The sequence below is a fragment of the Heterocephalus glaber genome, unplaced genomic scaffold (assembly GCF_053883595.1).
Source record: "Heterocephalus glaber isolate CG9 unplaced genomic scaffold, H.glaber_assembly_v1.0 deba00001687, whole genome shotgun sequence".
NCBI classification, from domain to species: Eukaryota; Metazoa; Chordata; class Mammalia; order Rodentia; family Bathyergidae; genus Heterocephalus; species Heterocephalus glaber.
The window spans coordinates 27,427,464-27,442,666 of record NW_028258412.1 but is presented as its reverse complement, the minus strand read 5'-3'; the positions used below and the strand labels follow the sequence as shown (position 1 = coordinate 27,442,666).

General features: G+C 45.7%; 1 protein-coding gene across 24 annotated transcripts in view; it reads right to left on the bottom strand.

Annotated features, from left to right (window-relative positions):
* The window catches only part of Ep400 (E1A binding protein p400), a 106,575-nt gene that overhangs the window by 79,027 nt on the left and 12,345 nt on the right, over positions 1 to 15,203 (bottom strand). For 16 of the 24 annotated variants that reach the window (XR_002394605.2, XR_002394604.2, XM_021257704.2 and 13 more), the window contains 2 exons: positions 11,526 to 12,895; positions 9,646 to 9,756 (listed from right to left, as the gene is read on the bottom strand). Coding sequence is in view for 22 of the 24 variants with exons in the window: in XM_021257704.2 (XP_021113363.2) it covers positions 9,646 to 9,756; positions 11,526 to 12,860 (1,446 nt within the window). In the remaining 2 variants the exon portion in view is untranslated. The remainder of the gene's footprint in view (positions 1 to 9,645; positions 9,757 to 11,525; positions 12,896 to 15,203) is intronic. The other 8 variants (XM_087198044.1, XM_087198046.1, XM_004844013.4 and 5 more) reach the window with 1 other exon arrangement.

Below are 15,203 nucleotides of genomic sequence, written 5' to 3'. Positions count from 1 at the left end.
ATAACTGTTAAGTAAGCTGTTAAAAATATGAAAAGACACTAGTGATATGAGGGGAATCATACTTGTGAGAAGGGAATGGGGCTCAGCAGGTGTCCAGAGCTGGTACATGGGGTGGTACGGAGCCCAGGGTACACCCTGAGGACTGACCCAAAGCCAGGATGAAGGAGCCTGCTGGAGAGAGGAGCCTGCCTACCTCCCTGATCCCGGCCAGACACAAACAGCACAGGAAAGCCAAGACACGAAGCAGATGTCAGGGCCACCTGCCTTAGGAGAAGACCACAGTTTCAGTTCCACAGTGAGCTAGGTATTAACACAAAACTCTCAGAATCCTCAGAAGACTAACAGAAGCCAGTTTCCAAAATTGAATACAAAACTGCTCAAACTTGTAAAAGAGCAAGAAAACATGAGCCAAACTCAAAAGATAATTAATGGACATCAATCCCGGGGCAGCCCACAGCTGGAATTAGAAGGCAAGGACTTCACAGTGCTTTTGATAAGAATGCCCAAGAATGTAAAGAAAAACACACAGTAATAAAGGACAAGCTGAAAATTTTGTCGGGAAAACAAACTGTGGAGAGCAGCTTAAAGGTTCTAGAACTCAAAAACACAACATCTGAAATAAAAATTCCCTAGAAGGGCTCAATGATGACCTGAGAGTGCAGAGGAGGCAGCGACCACAAGACAGGACTCCCACAAGCAGAGCCACGCAGGGCCTGACTTCCATGCTCACACCAAGGCTCCAGCAACCAGGACCTGCAGTGCCCACCTAACAATCAATACACACAAGCACACGATTTTCAAACTTGCCAGAGCAATCTGAAGGCAAACAAAAAGCCACTCAATGAATGGTGTGGGAAGATGGATATGCACATGAAGAAACCAACGAACTGGGCTTCATTAACACATTCTGTCAGCTTGAACCACCAGTGGGAGAAGTGGTACAGTCATGCATGGGCCGATCATGCATGTACCAGTGCCTCACGAATTCCCCCCGCCATGTGAACATGCTAAAGTCAGAAAGGTCTGCACCCCTCGACACTGACAGGTGGGCAAGCCCTCCACTGCTTCTAGGCCCCGGCTGGCACTCAGCCTGGCCAGGACAGGGGACATGGTTGCTGGATGATGCTCTCTCCCTGGCACTCACTGGCAGCAACCATTCTTCACTGGTAGAACGTTTAGTTTTGTATTTCATCAGCATGGCAAAAAAACTAATACCTTTAAAATACAAACCTGAATGCACCTTGAGACCATAATGTTAAGTGAAATAAATCAGACACATAAGTTTACTGTTTGATTTTTCTCATATAAGAAACCCAAAATATAAACAGCAAAATAAAACAGATAATAGGAAGTAGGGAGATAGTTTACAAGTGGGAAGGGGAACAAGAAAGAGATGGAGGAAGAAAGGAAGGAAGGGGAAAGTGATTAAAAAAAGAAAAGAATGGAAATAGCGAGCCCAGGATTTAGCTCAGTGGTTCCGCCACCTGCCCTGCAAGCGCAAGGACCCAAGTTTGATCCCCGGTACCAAAAAACAAAATAAAATAAAATAAAATACAAACTTGAGCAGCCAGGTATGGTTGCAAACACCGGTGACCCCAGTACTCAGGAGTCTGAGGCAGGAGGAGTATGAACTTGAGACCAATCTAGACTAGAGTGAATTCAAGGCATGCCTAGACTACAATAGTGATACTTTGTCTCAAAAAGAATAAATATTTGCAAGAAAATAAAATATAAACTTGACTTGAAAAGAGAAAACTTTTTTTTTTTTTGAGACAGGGTCTCGCTTTGAAGTCAGGCTGCCCTCGAACTCCCAGTGATTGTCAGGCCTCAGCCTCCCAGTGCTGGGATTACAGGCCTGTGCCACTGCACCTGGCTGAGAAAACCCTTTTAGAAAGAAAAAATAATTCCCCATGGAGGAAACGGATACTTACAGGGGTTTAATTCTCGGTGCTCTGTAAGATAGACAATGCCAAAAGAAAGTTTACTCAGAGCCTAGAAACCACTGACAGGAGAAGAAACGAGACCCACGTCCCACAGGAGAGACAGCCTGGAACATCAGCCACCTCGACACAAGTGGACTGAAGACCAGTAACAGCTGGCAGCTTCTGGGAACCAAATTTCTGCCCAATTTAAATAAACAAATACTTAAGTAAATGGTAAGCTAGGAGGGCCATGCCCTTTTCAAGACTGACTCAGTCACTGAAAGGCAGAACCGGCCACAGGAGCGGACAGAGGTCCTCCTGAGCACCTCAGGACACATGTCTAAGTGTGTAAGTGGGGGGACCGAGTACCCTACCCACCACCTCTGTTCCTCCCAGCTTCCAAGCCTCCTCAGGCTAGATCTTGCACACAGCTAACTGAGGAGAGCTCAAACCATCTGTGGTGCCTTCACTTCACTACTTTTCTTTTTGAGAAGTGCTGTAATAAGCTATTTTAATTCTTTCTTTTTTTTTTTTTGGTACCGGGGATCAAACTCCGGCCCTTGTGCTTGCAAGGCAGGTGCCGGAACCACTGAGCTAAATCTCCAGCCGAAGTTATTTTAATTTAAACATTCACTATATTCTTCAATCACACCTCACATATCAAAACAAGATAACACTGGGCCGGGGATTTGGCTTAGTGGTTTTACCGCCTGCCTCACAAGCGCAAGGTCCTGAGTTCAATCCCCGGTACCAAAAAAAAAAAAAAAAAAGATATCACTGTACCACTGTATTTCTATAAACTTTTACTATACACATAAAAATATGTGCTTATACATAAAATAATATACAAAGCAGCTGTGTTATTATCATTGAAACACTGTAAACACAGGAAAGCACAGGAATAACTGATACCAGTAATACTCCTGCATGCAGTAACCACACTCCTGACATCATCTCAACAGCCTTGAGAAACAGACAAAAAGAACATGCGCGCTAGCACTGGGACTGCAAACCTACAGCTTGATTAGCACAGATACTGCTGCAAATAAAGCTCACACTGAAGCCAGGGTTTTTTTGTGTTGTTTGTTTTATGAGACAGGGTCTCACGATGCAGTTCGGGTTGGCCTCGAACTGGCCTGCCATCAGCCTCCGAGTGCTGGGATTACGGTGTGCATTACCACACCCGGCTGAAGCTATGTTTAAACCTTTTAGGGACATTCAGTATGGCGGCCAAGCCTGTCACATACCAGCAGTAAGGCTCAAGGCCACACCAACAGGCTTAGCGCTCCTGACTGAACCCCAACTACACACACAGCAGCTCCTCAGGTGCTAAGGCCTCCTGGTCCAGGCATACTACCCCAAAGGACACTTCTACACAGAGGGGATGGAACCACCGATCAGACAACGTCCAACTGGACTGCAGTTCCTCAAAGCAAGGGAGAATGAGTCGCTGCCAAAGAATTATTAACAGTGAGTAAAACACAAAAGGAGCACTTGTGAAATAAAATGAAATGAAAAAGTGTAATACATTTGTGTCAGCTGGCTGACAGGCAACAAAACGTGAAAAGTCATTGTCAGAATTATGAAATTACAGATATTCGTTCATGTTCTCTAACAGGAGAATGACTGAAAGATTTCTACTTAGGATGAGTCTTTATAAATAAATGTGCTTCTATATTATTTTATATACAACACCTGTACACTAATAACACCTGAAATCTTTTAGATATTAATACATATATGATACAGACAGGTCTGGATTTATTTCTACAGTTTGTCTATATTAATTACACAACATAAAAATTCTAACAGCTGGCAGTAAATAAAACCCATACTGAAATTTTTTTTCCCTCTAAAGGAAAGATTTTTTTTTAATGTATATTTTTTCCATTAAGTTTATTGGTACATTTTGGGTATAAAATACAGTTACATTCATCATTGGGATCTTGTACCTCTACATGAGTATTTTGGTTCTTATTAAGGAGATTTTTTTCTTTTCAACTTTTTTATTTCCTCAGACATTCACTAGCATTTGCCTCAAAAAATCCGTAACTCAAAATCTAGACCTACTGTTTCCCTCCTTTGGCCTTTTAAATCATTTTTATAATGAAATATATCATACCTACAAAAGAAATTATAAAACATGTATGCAACTTTAAAAGCATAGCAAAACTAATCCTACAATTTAAATAATGGGGTATCCTTCACTCAACAATCCATTCAATTTTTCTGTATATTTGAAAATTTTTATAATACATTGTTGAATAGAAAATTACATTAAAACGTAAAAAGGGCGGAGGCAGGGATTTAGCTGAGTGGCACTGCACCTGCCTCAAAAGCACAAGGTCCTGAGTTCAATCCCTGGTACCAAAAATAAATAAATAAATAGGCCAATAATAAATCAATCACCATGTACACATCACATGGCATAAGAAGTAAAACTATTCGTGTCTTTAAAACTTCCTACACCCTCTTCCCACCAAGACCCTCACTGCAGGAATTGTGTTAAGCATCTGTACACTGTTGGTAGAAATGAAAATTAGCATAACCATTATGGAAAAAATATGAAGGGTCTTCAAAAAATTAGTAATAGAACTGCCATATGATCCAGCAGCCCCACTTCAAGCATGTCTGAGAGAAGGAAAATCAGAGTCTGGAGAGGAACCCGCAGTTCCAGTTCACTGCAGCACATTCACAACAGGAGACAGTCGCAAGCCAGGCTGCTCAGAGATAAGCCTGTAGGTGATGACACTGCAGACAAATATGGGTTTTGTCACTTACACTGAAGTGTGCGTGCATGTGCACATCCCTGTGTGCTACTGGGGACTGAACCCAGGGCCTTTACACTGAGCTGCATCCCTAGCACCCTCCACCCCTTTTTAAATTTTGAGACAAGGTCTTTCTAAAAGCCATATGTAGGGCCGGGGATTTAGCTCAGTGGTTTCGCCGCCCGAGTTCAATCCCTGGTACCAAATAAATAAATAAATAAATAAAAACCATATGTATTTAAAGTGTAAAAGGTGATCTGATAGATAGTGAAATTAGTTCCATAGTCCAGTTTTTAAACTTGTCATCTCAAGAGTTAGCTTTTTCTGTGTGAGAACACTGGAAGTTCTCTCCCAGCAAATTTCAGGCATGAATACAGCATTATCAAATAGTCACCATGATGCACATCAGGTCTCCCAAATGTGTTCATTTTATAACTGCAAATTTTATACTCTGATCAACATGTCCCTATTTTCCCCTACCATTCCATTCTTTCATTTCTATGATTCAACTTTTCTACACACCTGAAATAAACAGGAAGACGGCAAGTTCGAGCCCAGACTGGTAACTTAGTGACTTAGCAAGATTTCATCTCAAAAAATAAAAAGGGGCAAGGGGGTGTAGCTCGGTGGTAGAGCACTGCTAGGTTCCATCCTCAGTACAGCAAAAAATTTAAAAATGTAAAATGTGAGAGAGAATCTCATGGAATATTCTTCCCAATTTAACCTCTAGCAATCTAGTCCATGTAACAGAAAATCAGAGTAGTTCATTTAAAGTGAAAATACTGACAATCTTTTCTGTTTTGTTTTGTTTTTTGAGGCAGGGTCTCCCTTTGTAGTTCAGGCCGACCCTGAACTCACTATGTAGCCCAGGCTGGCCTTGAACTCACAGCGATCCTCCTGCCTCAGCCTCTGCAGTGCTGGGATTACAGGCATGCATTACCACGCCCGGCTCCGACCATCTTTTTGATACATCTGTAACTACTCCTTGCCTGCCACCGACCTGTTCTTCAGCAGATATTATCAGTGTGACCTATAAATGCACTAATATATTACATTCCTCCACGTAGTGACAGGAAAGAGGTCTACTAATAAATTTCCTGCCAATCTTCAATTTAAACTCACTACAACAAGCACCTAAATAGCAAAATCAAATTATCATTCCCCACAAAAAGGAACCAGGACCCTTCGAGAAATGTCTGACTCCAGAGCTGCATCGAGGCACATGCATAATGAACTGTAATGTAGTTTGTGTCGTAAAGTCACAGGGACATCTCAAAAGTGCACTGGAGCTGGTGTGAAGGGCTCCCATGAGTCTATACAGACAACCCAGCATCAGATTAAATACCAAGAGGACAGCAGGGAGGGACTGGGCAGCAGAGGCCTGGCAAGAAGCACCAGGAAAGCTTACAGAGTGGCAAAAATGGACACCATGACTGTCGTGTGGGTGACAAGGGTACACGTGTTTGTCAAAACTCAGCAAAACTAATACCAAAGATCTATGCAATCCCATCTGTAAATTATACATCAATTTAAAGTAACTCCATTTTTACACACTGAGGAAGAAAAGTCACAAGCCTGACATGGTGCAGACCTGTAATCCCAGCTCTCAGGAGGCTGAGGCAGGAGGACCATGAGTTCGAGGACAGCCTGGGGTACACAGCAAATTCAACGCGAGCCTACACTATACTATACTGCAAAATCCTGTCTCAAAGAAAAGAAGAAAAATCGTAAATCAAATCAACAGAACAGAAATAGCATTAACAAAATTCCACACCCACTGATGATAAAGGACATGTCCAATGCACAGCTCCCACATCCTGGTGAAGGACCAGTGCTCCCGGAGAATGGGAAGGCTGGGTGTCTGCACTTACCCCTGCCCTTCAGCACCATACTGGAAGCCCCTGGCCAGGCCACAGAACAAGGGGAAAGAACAGACATACGGCTAGGAAGAGAAAAACAAGTCCTGCTCTCCTTGCAAACATGATTCTCTATGCAGGAAACCCCATGGGATCTAAAATAGCAGCTCCTAACACCTGTGAGCTTAGCAAGGCTGCAGAACACAGACTCAAGTAATCCACTGTATTTCTATACACTTGCAGTGTACAGCTGGAAACTGTTTTTTAATTTTAAGTACTATTTACAACACCACAAAAAATTGGTAAAAATCTAGCAAAATATGTATACAAGTTAATACACTGAAAATTACAAAATGCTAATAGAAGACATCAAAGACACAAACACATGGAAAGACAGCCCACCTTTAAGGGCCACAAACTCACTACTGCCAAGGCACTACTTTTCCCCAAGCTGCTCAACGTGAAAGGAACTGAATGACCAGAGCAGTACTGAGAAAGAATACTGGAGAGCACACTCTGCCTCAAGGCTGACTGCGAAGCCACAGGAGCCAGGATGGTGCGGCAGTGGGAGGCTGGCTGGAACCAGCAGAAGACCAGGCCCAGGAACAGCACCACACCCAGGGGGCCACCCGACTTCTAGACAGAGACCCAAAGTCAACTCGAGAGAGCAGGACAGTCTCTTCACGACATGGCTCGGGCACAACTGAACACCCACATGTAAAAAATGAACTGCTACCTGTATCTGTCACATTATACAGAGCTTCACTGAAAATGGATTACAAGTCTAAATGTAAAACTACAAAACTTCCAAAGAGGCACGGTGGCACACACTTCTATTCCCAAGTACTTGAGTGGCAGAGGTAGGAAAATTACAAATTCAAAGCCAGCCTAGGCAACCTAGCAAGACCCTGCCTCAAAGTTAACAAACAAACAAAACCTGGGCGTAATGGCTCATGCTTGTAATTTTAGCATTTGGGAGGCGGAAGCAGGAGGATCACTGTGAGTTCAAGGCCAGTCTGGGCTATAAGGTGAGTTCAAGACCAGCCTGAATTACACAGGGAGACCTTAGCTTCAAAAAAAAAAAAAAAAAAAAGCAGGGCTAGGGACTGGGGATGTAATTCCACACTTCCTGGGCTCAATCCCCAGGACCACCAAAAACCAAAAAAATTATAAAACTTCCAAAAGAAAACACAGAAGCAAAGGGTTCTTAGATATGATATCAGAAACATGATCCATTTAAAAAATGGTAAGCCCTACTTCATCCAATTTAAAACATTTCCTCTGCAAAAGCTAAGTATTGAGAGAAGAACAGACTAGGGGAAAACTTGCAAATCTCATGTCTGACAAAAAACCTGATATCCATATTATGCAAGGAGCTTTCAAATGCACCAATAAAACAAAATTCAATAAAAAATAAGTGAGTCATAAACAAATACTTCATGAAAGACAAACAACCGAAGATTGCAAGCAAAGATGCTCATTAGTCTTAGTGACACAACACACTGAAACAGGTGCGTACCTATCAGGGTGACTCAAACAGAACCCTGATGACAAGCGGTAGCAGGGAGGGCAGCAAGGAGGCAGGCCACACTGCTATGGGACGCCAACCAGCAGAAAAGCTGGCCATTTCCTAGAAAAGCAAACATACATTTACACAACCCAGGAATCAGACTCCTAGGTATCTACAGAAATGAAATCAAAGTCCATGTTCACTCAGAAAACTATATGAGAGCAATTACAGTTGCTTTATTCATAAATCCTAAATGAAAACAACCCAAGATCTTCCAAAGGGTAAAAGAATGAATAAGGCACAACTTATTCAGGAAATGAAGCACTACTCAGTGACAAAAACTACTGGTAAATGCAACAAACTGCACCCCCTCCAGTGCTCTATGCGGAGCGAGAGCCTCCACCCCAGCCTGGAGAAGGCAGTCACAGAGCTGGAGAACACAGATGAAGTGAGAGGGATGAATCCAAGGGGAGACCAGACAGGTCTGTGTGGCAGAACTGTTCTGTGTTTGACTGTCATAGTGGGGAGTACACGGCTCTATCAATCTGTCCTGATAAAGCACGGACAGCCCCATGCTGCAGTGTCTACAGGACAGCTGCTCTGCACTTCTGGGAAACACTGAGGTCAGTGAAGGCTGAGACAGTGGCCCAGATTAAAGACCAAAGAGGCAGGAAGACTATACCCTGTGAGACCCTGGTAGGAATCCTGGGATGGGGAGAGGGCTGGAAAGTGCAGCTACAGAACAGCAGATGGAATCTGAAATACACTATGGATCACTGTACTGGGGTTAGGTAAGCTAACACCCTTGTCTACTAGGTGTTGAAGTAACTAGGGATAAAGGGGCATTATGTGATGTCACATGTATAGATGAGAGAATGAAACTAGTGCAAATGGGGCAAAAAGTCAACAACTGGTAAATTTAGACTAGATATCAAGGGAGTTTCTTGTATGCCTATTGCAACTTGTACAATATGTTTGAAATTATATCAAAATTTAAAATAAAAACAAAAAATAAAAAATATCACCAAAGCAGAAACTGCTCTTAGAACCCAGCATGATCTATTCCAAAAGTGCTCGGCTCTGACACTGTCTTAAATTCCTGGCATCACTAGACTGCACCTGCTGACCTCCCCTGGGAAGCCCCCGGCCCTCGTGCCCCGGGGTAGTCTCACGCCAGCATCTCCTCTAGCTAAGGAGTGTACCACATTGTCATCTGCCAAAATCTGCTCTTGTTCTGTTTTGCACTGTTCTCAAAATACAATAAAAGACACAAGAAAGAACGAACATTTAAACACAGCACACAAGGAACCCTGAGCATACAATCAACAGGACTTGCAGATTAGATGACATGCACACTAAAAGCTACTACCACACTGCAGGTATGCAAAAAAATAATGCAGTAAGCTCTGTGTGGTCACTGATTCATGCAATTTAATAACTATATGCAAGAAGGCTTTTTTACTTTTAAAAAATAAGGAATGGGCTCTGGAAAAAAAATGCCAAAGAGCAAATAGTAAATTGAAGTTTAAAATACCTGGATGAAGGAAACGTTTGGGATGAGACTAAAGTTTAGAACCATCGAAAAGTACCTGAAATGGTTGCTGCTGGGATGAAAAAGCAGCAGAAACATTTGGCGGAAGCTGGGTTGCTATAGCAACAGGAGTCCCAGTCTGCCCATCCTTGCCTGTCACAACCTTTACCTGAGAGAAATATTTTGAGAAAAAAAGCAACATAATTTTTAGACTGCTCAAAATTGTGTTAGAATTTCATTGCTGTCAGCTCACTGATTCAGGTGTTTAAAAATGAAATGTTTTTGCATCACATCCTGTAAAAGGACACTGAACTGACAAATTTGTAACATAACAACTGCCAATCTTTAGGACTCCAGTTTAGGTCAAAGAAAACATCCTAGGTTTGGCACCTTCAAACCTTAAAGTGGGAATGGCAGACTCAAGTAACAAAGCCCTGCAGCTTCCTGGGCCATCTTTACCACAGACAGCACTGCTATCTACCTGCATTAGGAAGCTGTAAGCAGGGATTTACTTTTCTTCCCAAGTACAGATAAGGTGACTGAGCTCACAGACAATGTTGGTATAAACATAAAAAGAACTGGATTTCACTGTTTCATGGCAATAGAGGGAGTCCTTGAAACAGTCATATAGACCTGAAAAACAAAACAGCCCACCCCGGGAAGGGTGCTGAAGGAGACACAGATGGCCAAGCCACAGACACACCCATCGATGCCAGTGAGGACACTGCAGCAGAGAGACAAGCTTTTGCTCACCAAAAGCCAGTTTCTTTGCACAAGGGCTGACAAAGATTTAAACTGTTTTAGCTCTATCATAAAACAAAAATAGCTTCACCAACATAGTGTACACTACACAACACAGAGGCACAAAATACAGTGCATTACAGTACAATTCTCTGTCACCCTGGTTTAGGAAGCACAAATAAGAGGACCTTGGGAACACCTATGGTGTGGGATTTATTGTGCACCTATCCTAGGCACCAAAACATAAACTGTCTACAAAAGATTCTATCTTAAATATCACTTAATAGGCAAGTGCAGAAGTGTGGATTTAAAATGTGATCTCAAACCTAAAACTACTTCTAACAATGGGAAAAAATTCTAATTTCTTTGCCATAATAATTTTTTTTTTTTGGTACCGGGGATCAAACTTGGGTCCTTCCGCTTGCGAGACAGGTGGCAGAACCACTGAGCTAAATCCCCGGCCCGATAACTATTATCTTAATTATGAAGATCTCCTATAAATCCAGCTGTGGTGACAGACACCTGTAATGCCAGCACTCTGTGAGGCTGAGGCAGGAGAATTCCAAGTTCAAGCCTAGCCTGAGCAACTTAGTGAGAACTTGTCTCAAAAAATTAACAAGGCTGGGAATACAGCTCAGTGTGAAAGCCCTGGGTTTGATTCCTGGCACTGCAAAATGAAATAAATAAATGGAATCTCCTATAAAAATAGTGAGTTGTAATTTTGGCTGGTGATTTAAACTCTTTGTTAAAAACTACGCTGGCAGTGTTTACGGACAGTGCTACATAAATACCATGTGAAACCTGGAAACCAGGGGAGAGGTGCTAAGCCTTACCAGAAAGGCTGGGGACAGCAGTCAGTGTCTGCCATGACCACAGGCCCAGGCGAAGGGGACACTGGACTGCACTGGCCAGGCCTGGGTGAGATGGGCTCTGGTTCTCAGTGATGGCACCTGGTGCTGAGTAGGCACCAGTCACGGCCCGGGCACCCCCTTCCCTACTCAGCTGTATGGGAACAGCTCTTCCCCACCACAAAGAGAGAAGGGAAATGCATTCTCCAACCTTACGCCTCCATCAGACCCTGATGAACTCACAATCTGTGTAATACCCAGGCTCAAGAGTTACTTTTCCACTCGCTGCTGTGTGCACTATAATTTGCTTCACACAGATCCTCTACACTATTAAGCTGCTGTTTCTTACCTCATCATTAATAACCTCAGATTTTTCTTCCTCTTCTTCCTCCTCTTCATCTTCCTCTTCAATGTCCAAATCATTCTGCCTAAGATACGCTTGTAACGGGGCATAATGCTTCTTCTTAAAGGCTAGGAAATCCATCATGTTCCCCTGAAGATGTTGCAAGAAAAACAGTTCAATAAGATACTCCTTGAAGGCCTCCCTGAGCACCTCCATCTCCTTGTAGTGGTAGTCCAGGCACTGCTTCCGCATCTGCGCCATCTCCTGGGAGGCTGGGGGGATCTCCTCCAGCTTCTTGGGTACCTTCTTCACCCCTAAGCTGCCCACAGACGTGAGGGGTAGGCTGGAAAGGCCCAGGGGCATGGTAGTTCTGGACGGGCTGGTGGGTGGTGGAGGGGATGTCATCCCAAATGGTGAGGGTCCCCCAACCCCAGGGAGTAGCACGCCGGGAGCCCTCTCGAATCCAAGAGGTCTGCTCAGTGGCTGGCCCTGCAGTGCCTGCTGTTGCTGCTGGATCAACTGGCCCTGGATGATGCTGCTGATCTGGGGCGGCAGGCTTGCTGTGGTGATATGGCCTGGGGTGGCCAGGGGCTGCAGGCCAGTCCCACCTGCAGCCACAGGGCTCTGGGGCCCCAGATGGTGAATAGTGCCTCCTGACTGCGCATGCGGTTGGGACAGTCTCCGTTCTCGGGCCACAATGGGAGTCCCTGCATGCTGGAGCTGAACCTGGGCTCCCTGAGCCATCGGGGCAAGGCCTGGTGCCTCCTGAAACACAAAGTGCCCGCTGCTGGATGGACTCAAGCTGATCTGCCTCACAAGCACACTGGCATCCACAAAGCCTCCAGTGGGGCTGCTGCTGCAAATACCCAGCCCTGGGCCCGGGGCCCCAGCACGCACACTCTGCAGGGCCTGCCCCGCTCCTGGGCTGGGCTGTGTGGGGCTCTGCGTCTGGACCTGCTGAGACAGCGGGGAGGTAACTTGGATGTATGATGGGGAGCCATGCTCAAAGCGCCTCTGCTGCGCACTGAACTGGAAGCCTGGTGAGGTAGGGCTGGGCAGCGGCAGCGGGGCCAGTGTGATCTGCTGGTTTCCTCCCACGACAGGGCCAACGCTCTGCAGGGTGATGTTCACATTCTGTCCAGTCACGGGACTTCTGCTCATCAGCTGCTGTATCTGGTAACTGGGGGACTGCGGTGCGGAGGGGCTGGCAGACGGAGCAAAGGGTGCTGCGGGGGATGGGGACAGGTTTGGCTGAGCCGGCTGCTCCTCTTCACTGCCGGTAAAGGACCTGGACCGCTGCAGCGGGTGCTGGACATTCTGAGGACCGCTGCCATGGTGCATTATCACCTCCCTTCACTATTTCACGTAATATTCTCCTAGGAAATAAAAATTAAAGCAAGTTACTGGGAAGCAGATAAAACTGCTTGATTACCATTAGTACAATTGCCACCTGCCAGCCAAGGAAGCTACTCCGAAGGTATGTTCCCACTGGCATCTGATTCAGACCAGGGGGCATCTGACTAATGCACCCCAAACAAAGTGCAAGAGGCCACTACATCTTACCCACAGACAGCTTTTCCCTCTTTCCTCACCACCCAAGATGTCAAAAGAAAAAAAGGTCAAGGGAAGAAGGTGGCCCCAGGCCAGGGTCGTGAAGAAGCACGAGACCAAGACTGTAATTTCCTGTTTGAGAAAAAGCCTAAGGATTTTAGCAGTGAACAGGACACTGAGCCCCAAAGGAACTTCACGCACTATGTCCAACAATCCCACTACATCCAGCTGTAGCACGGAAGGAAGGGCTCTCCTCTAAGGTACCTGACAGTGCCTCCTGCAAACTCACTGTCCCCAGCCTTGCATACCCAAAGAGCCACCCAGCTGCCTGAGTGGGCTCCAGAGGACAGACCTGAGATGGAATGGAGACAACTGGCCTGGACAGGGAAAAAAGCTGCCAGAAAAGGGGACAGCCCCAGCAAGACACGGCCAGTCCTTGGAGCAGAGGTCAATCCTGTCATGTGGTGAAGACTGCACATGATGTGGATTCGAACGAGCTGGGTGCCTTCCTGGCCACCCATGCAGTAAGATGGGGGGCCCTCCTGCACCACCGAGGGGAAGGCCAGGCTGGATGTTCTATCTCCAGCAAACGAGCAGCACCCTTGCCTTCAGTCATGTTGCCTTGAGAGGCAGAGGTGCTTTTGGGACCGCGTACAGGACAGTGATGCACTCCACTGCCACTGGGAAGGCAATGTCCTGGCCCAGACTCACTCAAAATGCCAAGCTGGGAAAAGCAAAGGCCAAAGGGCCTGCCCTAAACTGGGTTAAATGTACAAGGCTGGGATTCTGCATAGAGAAATAATAGAAACTGCCCTTCAAAAAGAAAAACACAGGCTAGGGATGCAGCTCAGAGGCAGAGCACTCACCTGGGGAGGGGAGGGATAGAGGCAACACTGGACACCATCTCTTTCAACATAGACTAGAAAAGTGTCCTGTGAGTCCCTGCTGTGCCCAGGGCCTGGGACTTGGCCTGGAGTGCGGGTGCATGACCCTGGCAGCTACTGCTCACACAGTCAACCTTGCTGATGGCAGTGCTGACCCTGTGGGTGCCATGCAAGGCCACCCAACCCATGAGCCCTCACATGCTGCAGTGAGTGACCACGGGAGGCGTGGAGGATGAAAAGACTCAGTTCAGTCACTAAGAGGCCCAGAGGGGCTGTTTCTCCACCGAGAGTGCCCAGCCATCGGGGAGACTCTAGGAGAAGAAGGGCCAACAAGCCAAGAACTTTCTGGCTATTTATTTATTTATTTATTTATTTATTTATATTTATTTATTTTTCGGTACCAGGGATAGAACTTAGGACCTTGAGCCTCTGGCTTTTATTTAGAATATCAGTATAAGATAAAAAAACAGGAAAAAAGCAGTTTTTGGCCAGGAGCTGTCTCAAGGCTAGGCAGTTTTTCTTGGGGAAAGAGGAAAGACACAACATACCTCACTTAATCTAAATTTTTGGTGTTGTTTAACCATTTGATCCTCACACAGCCTGTGTGCCTTTGCCCTGCATTTTAATCATTCACTCCTAGCCAGGTCCCTCACACTCACAGCCACCCCATCTGAGGGACAGGAGATGAGTGGCTGGAGGCCAGGCAGCCAGGAGGCTGCAGCGGGAAGGACCGACCAGAAAGGCCTTCTCTAGCTCCTCGCGCAGCACAGCAATCTGCCGACCTCTGCCCTTGGAGGGTAGCACCCCGAGGCACTCTGCCCCACTTCACCAGAACACGGCACCCTTGATTGCACTAGCAGGCTGGGGGACCAGACATTCCCTTGTAAGCCGAGTCCACAAACCAGAGCCACTCGTGCTTCAGGGCCATGCTACTGGGGGACAAAGAGACTCTGCCCTAGGAGGGTGACAGTCAGTACAGGAGCCATGATAAAAAGGAATCAAGTCCTAGGACAGAAGGCAAGCATGGCCTCAGACCCTAACCCTCCACAAGAGCACAAGAGAAGAAAAGCAAGAAAAGGAGGCTCACAGGGAAGGAGAAGGGAACTAGCAAGGACCTCGCCTGAACTGTTGGGCAAGTCCTCTGGGCGCGCAACACAGCCCAGACTCTACGTGAGGTCATACCAGTTTCTCAGAGGCTCAGAACTCCACAACAGCATAGAGTGAGCGCGCTAGACAATGGTGAGAGCAG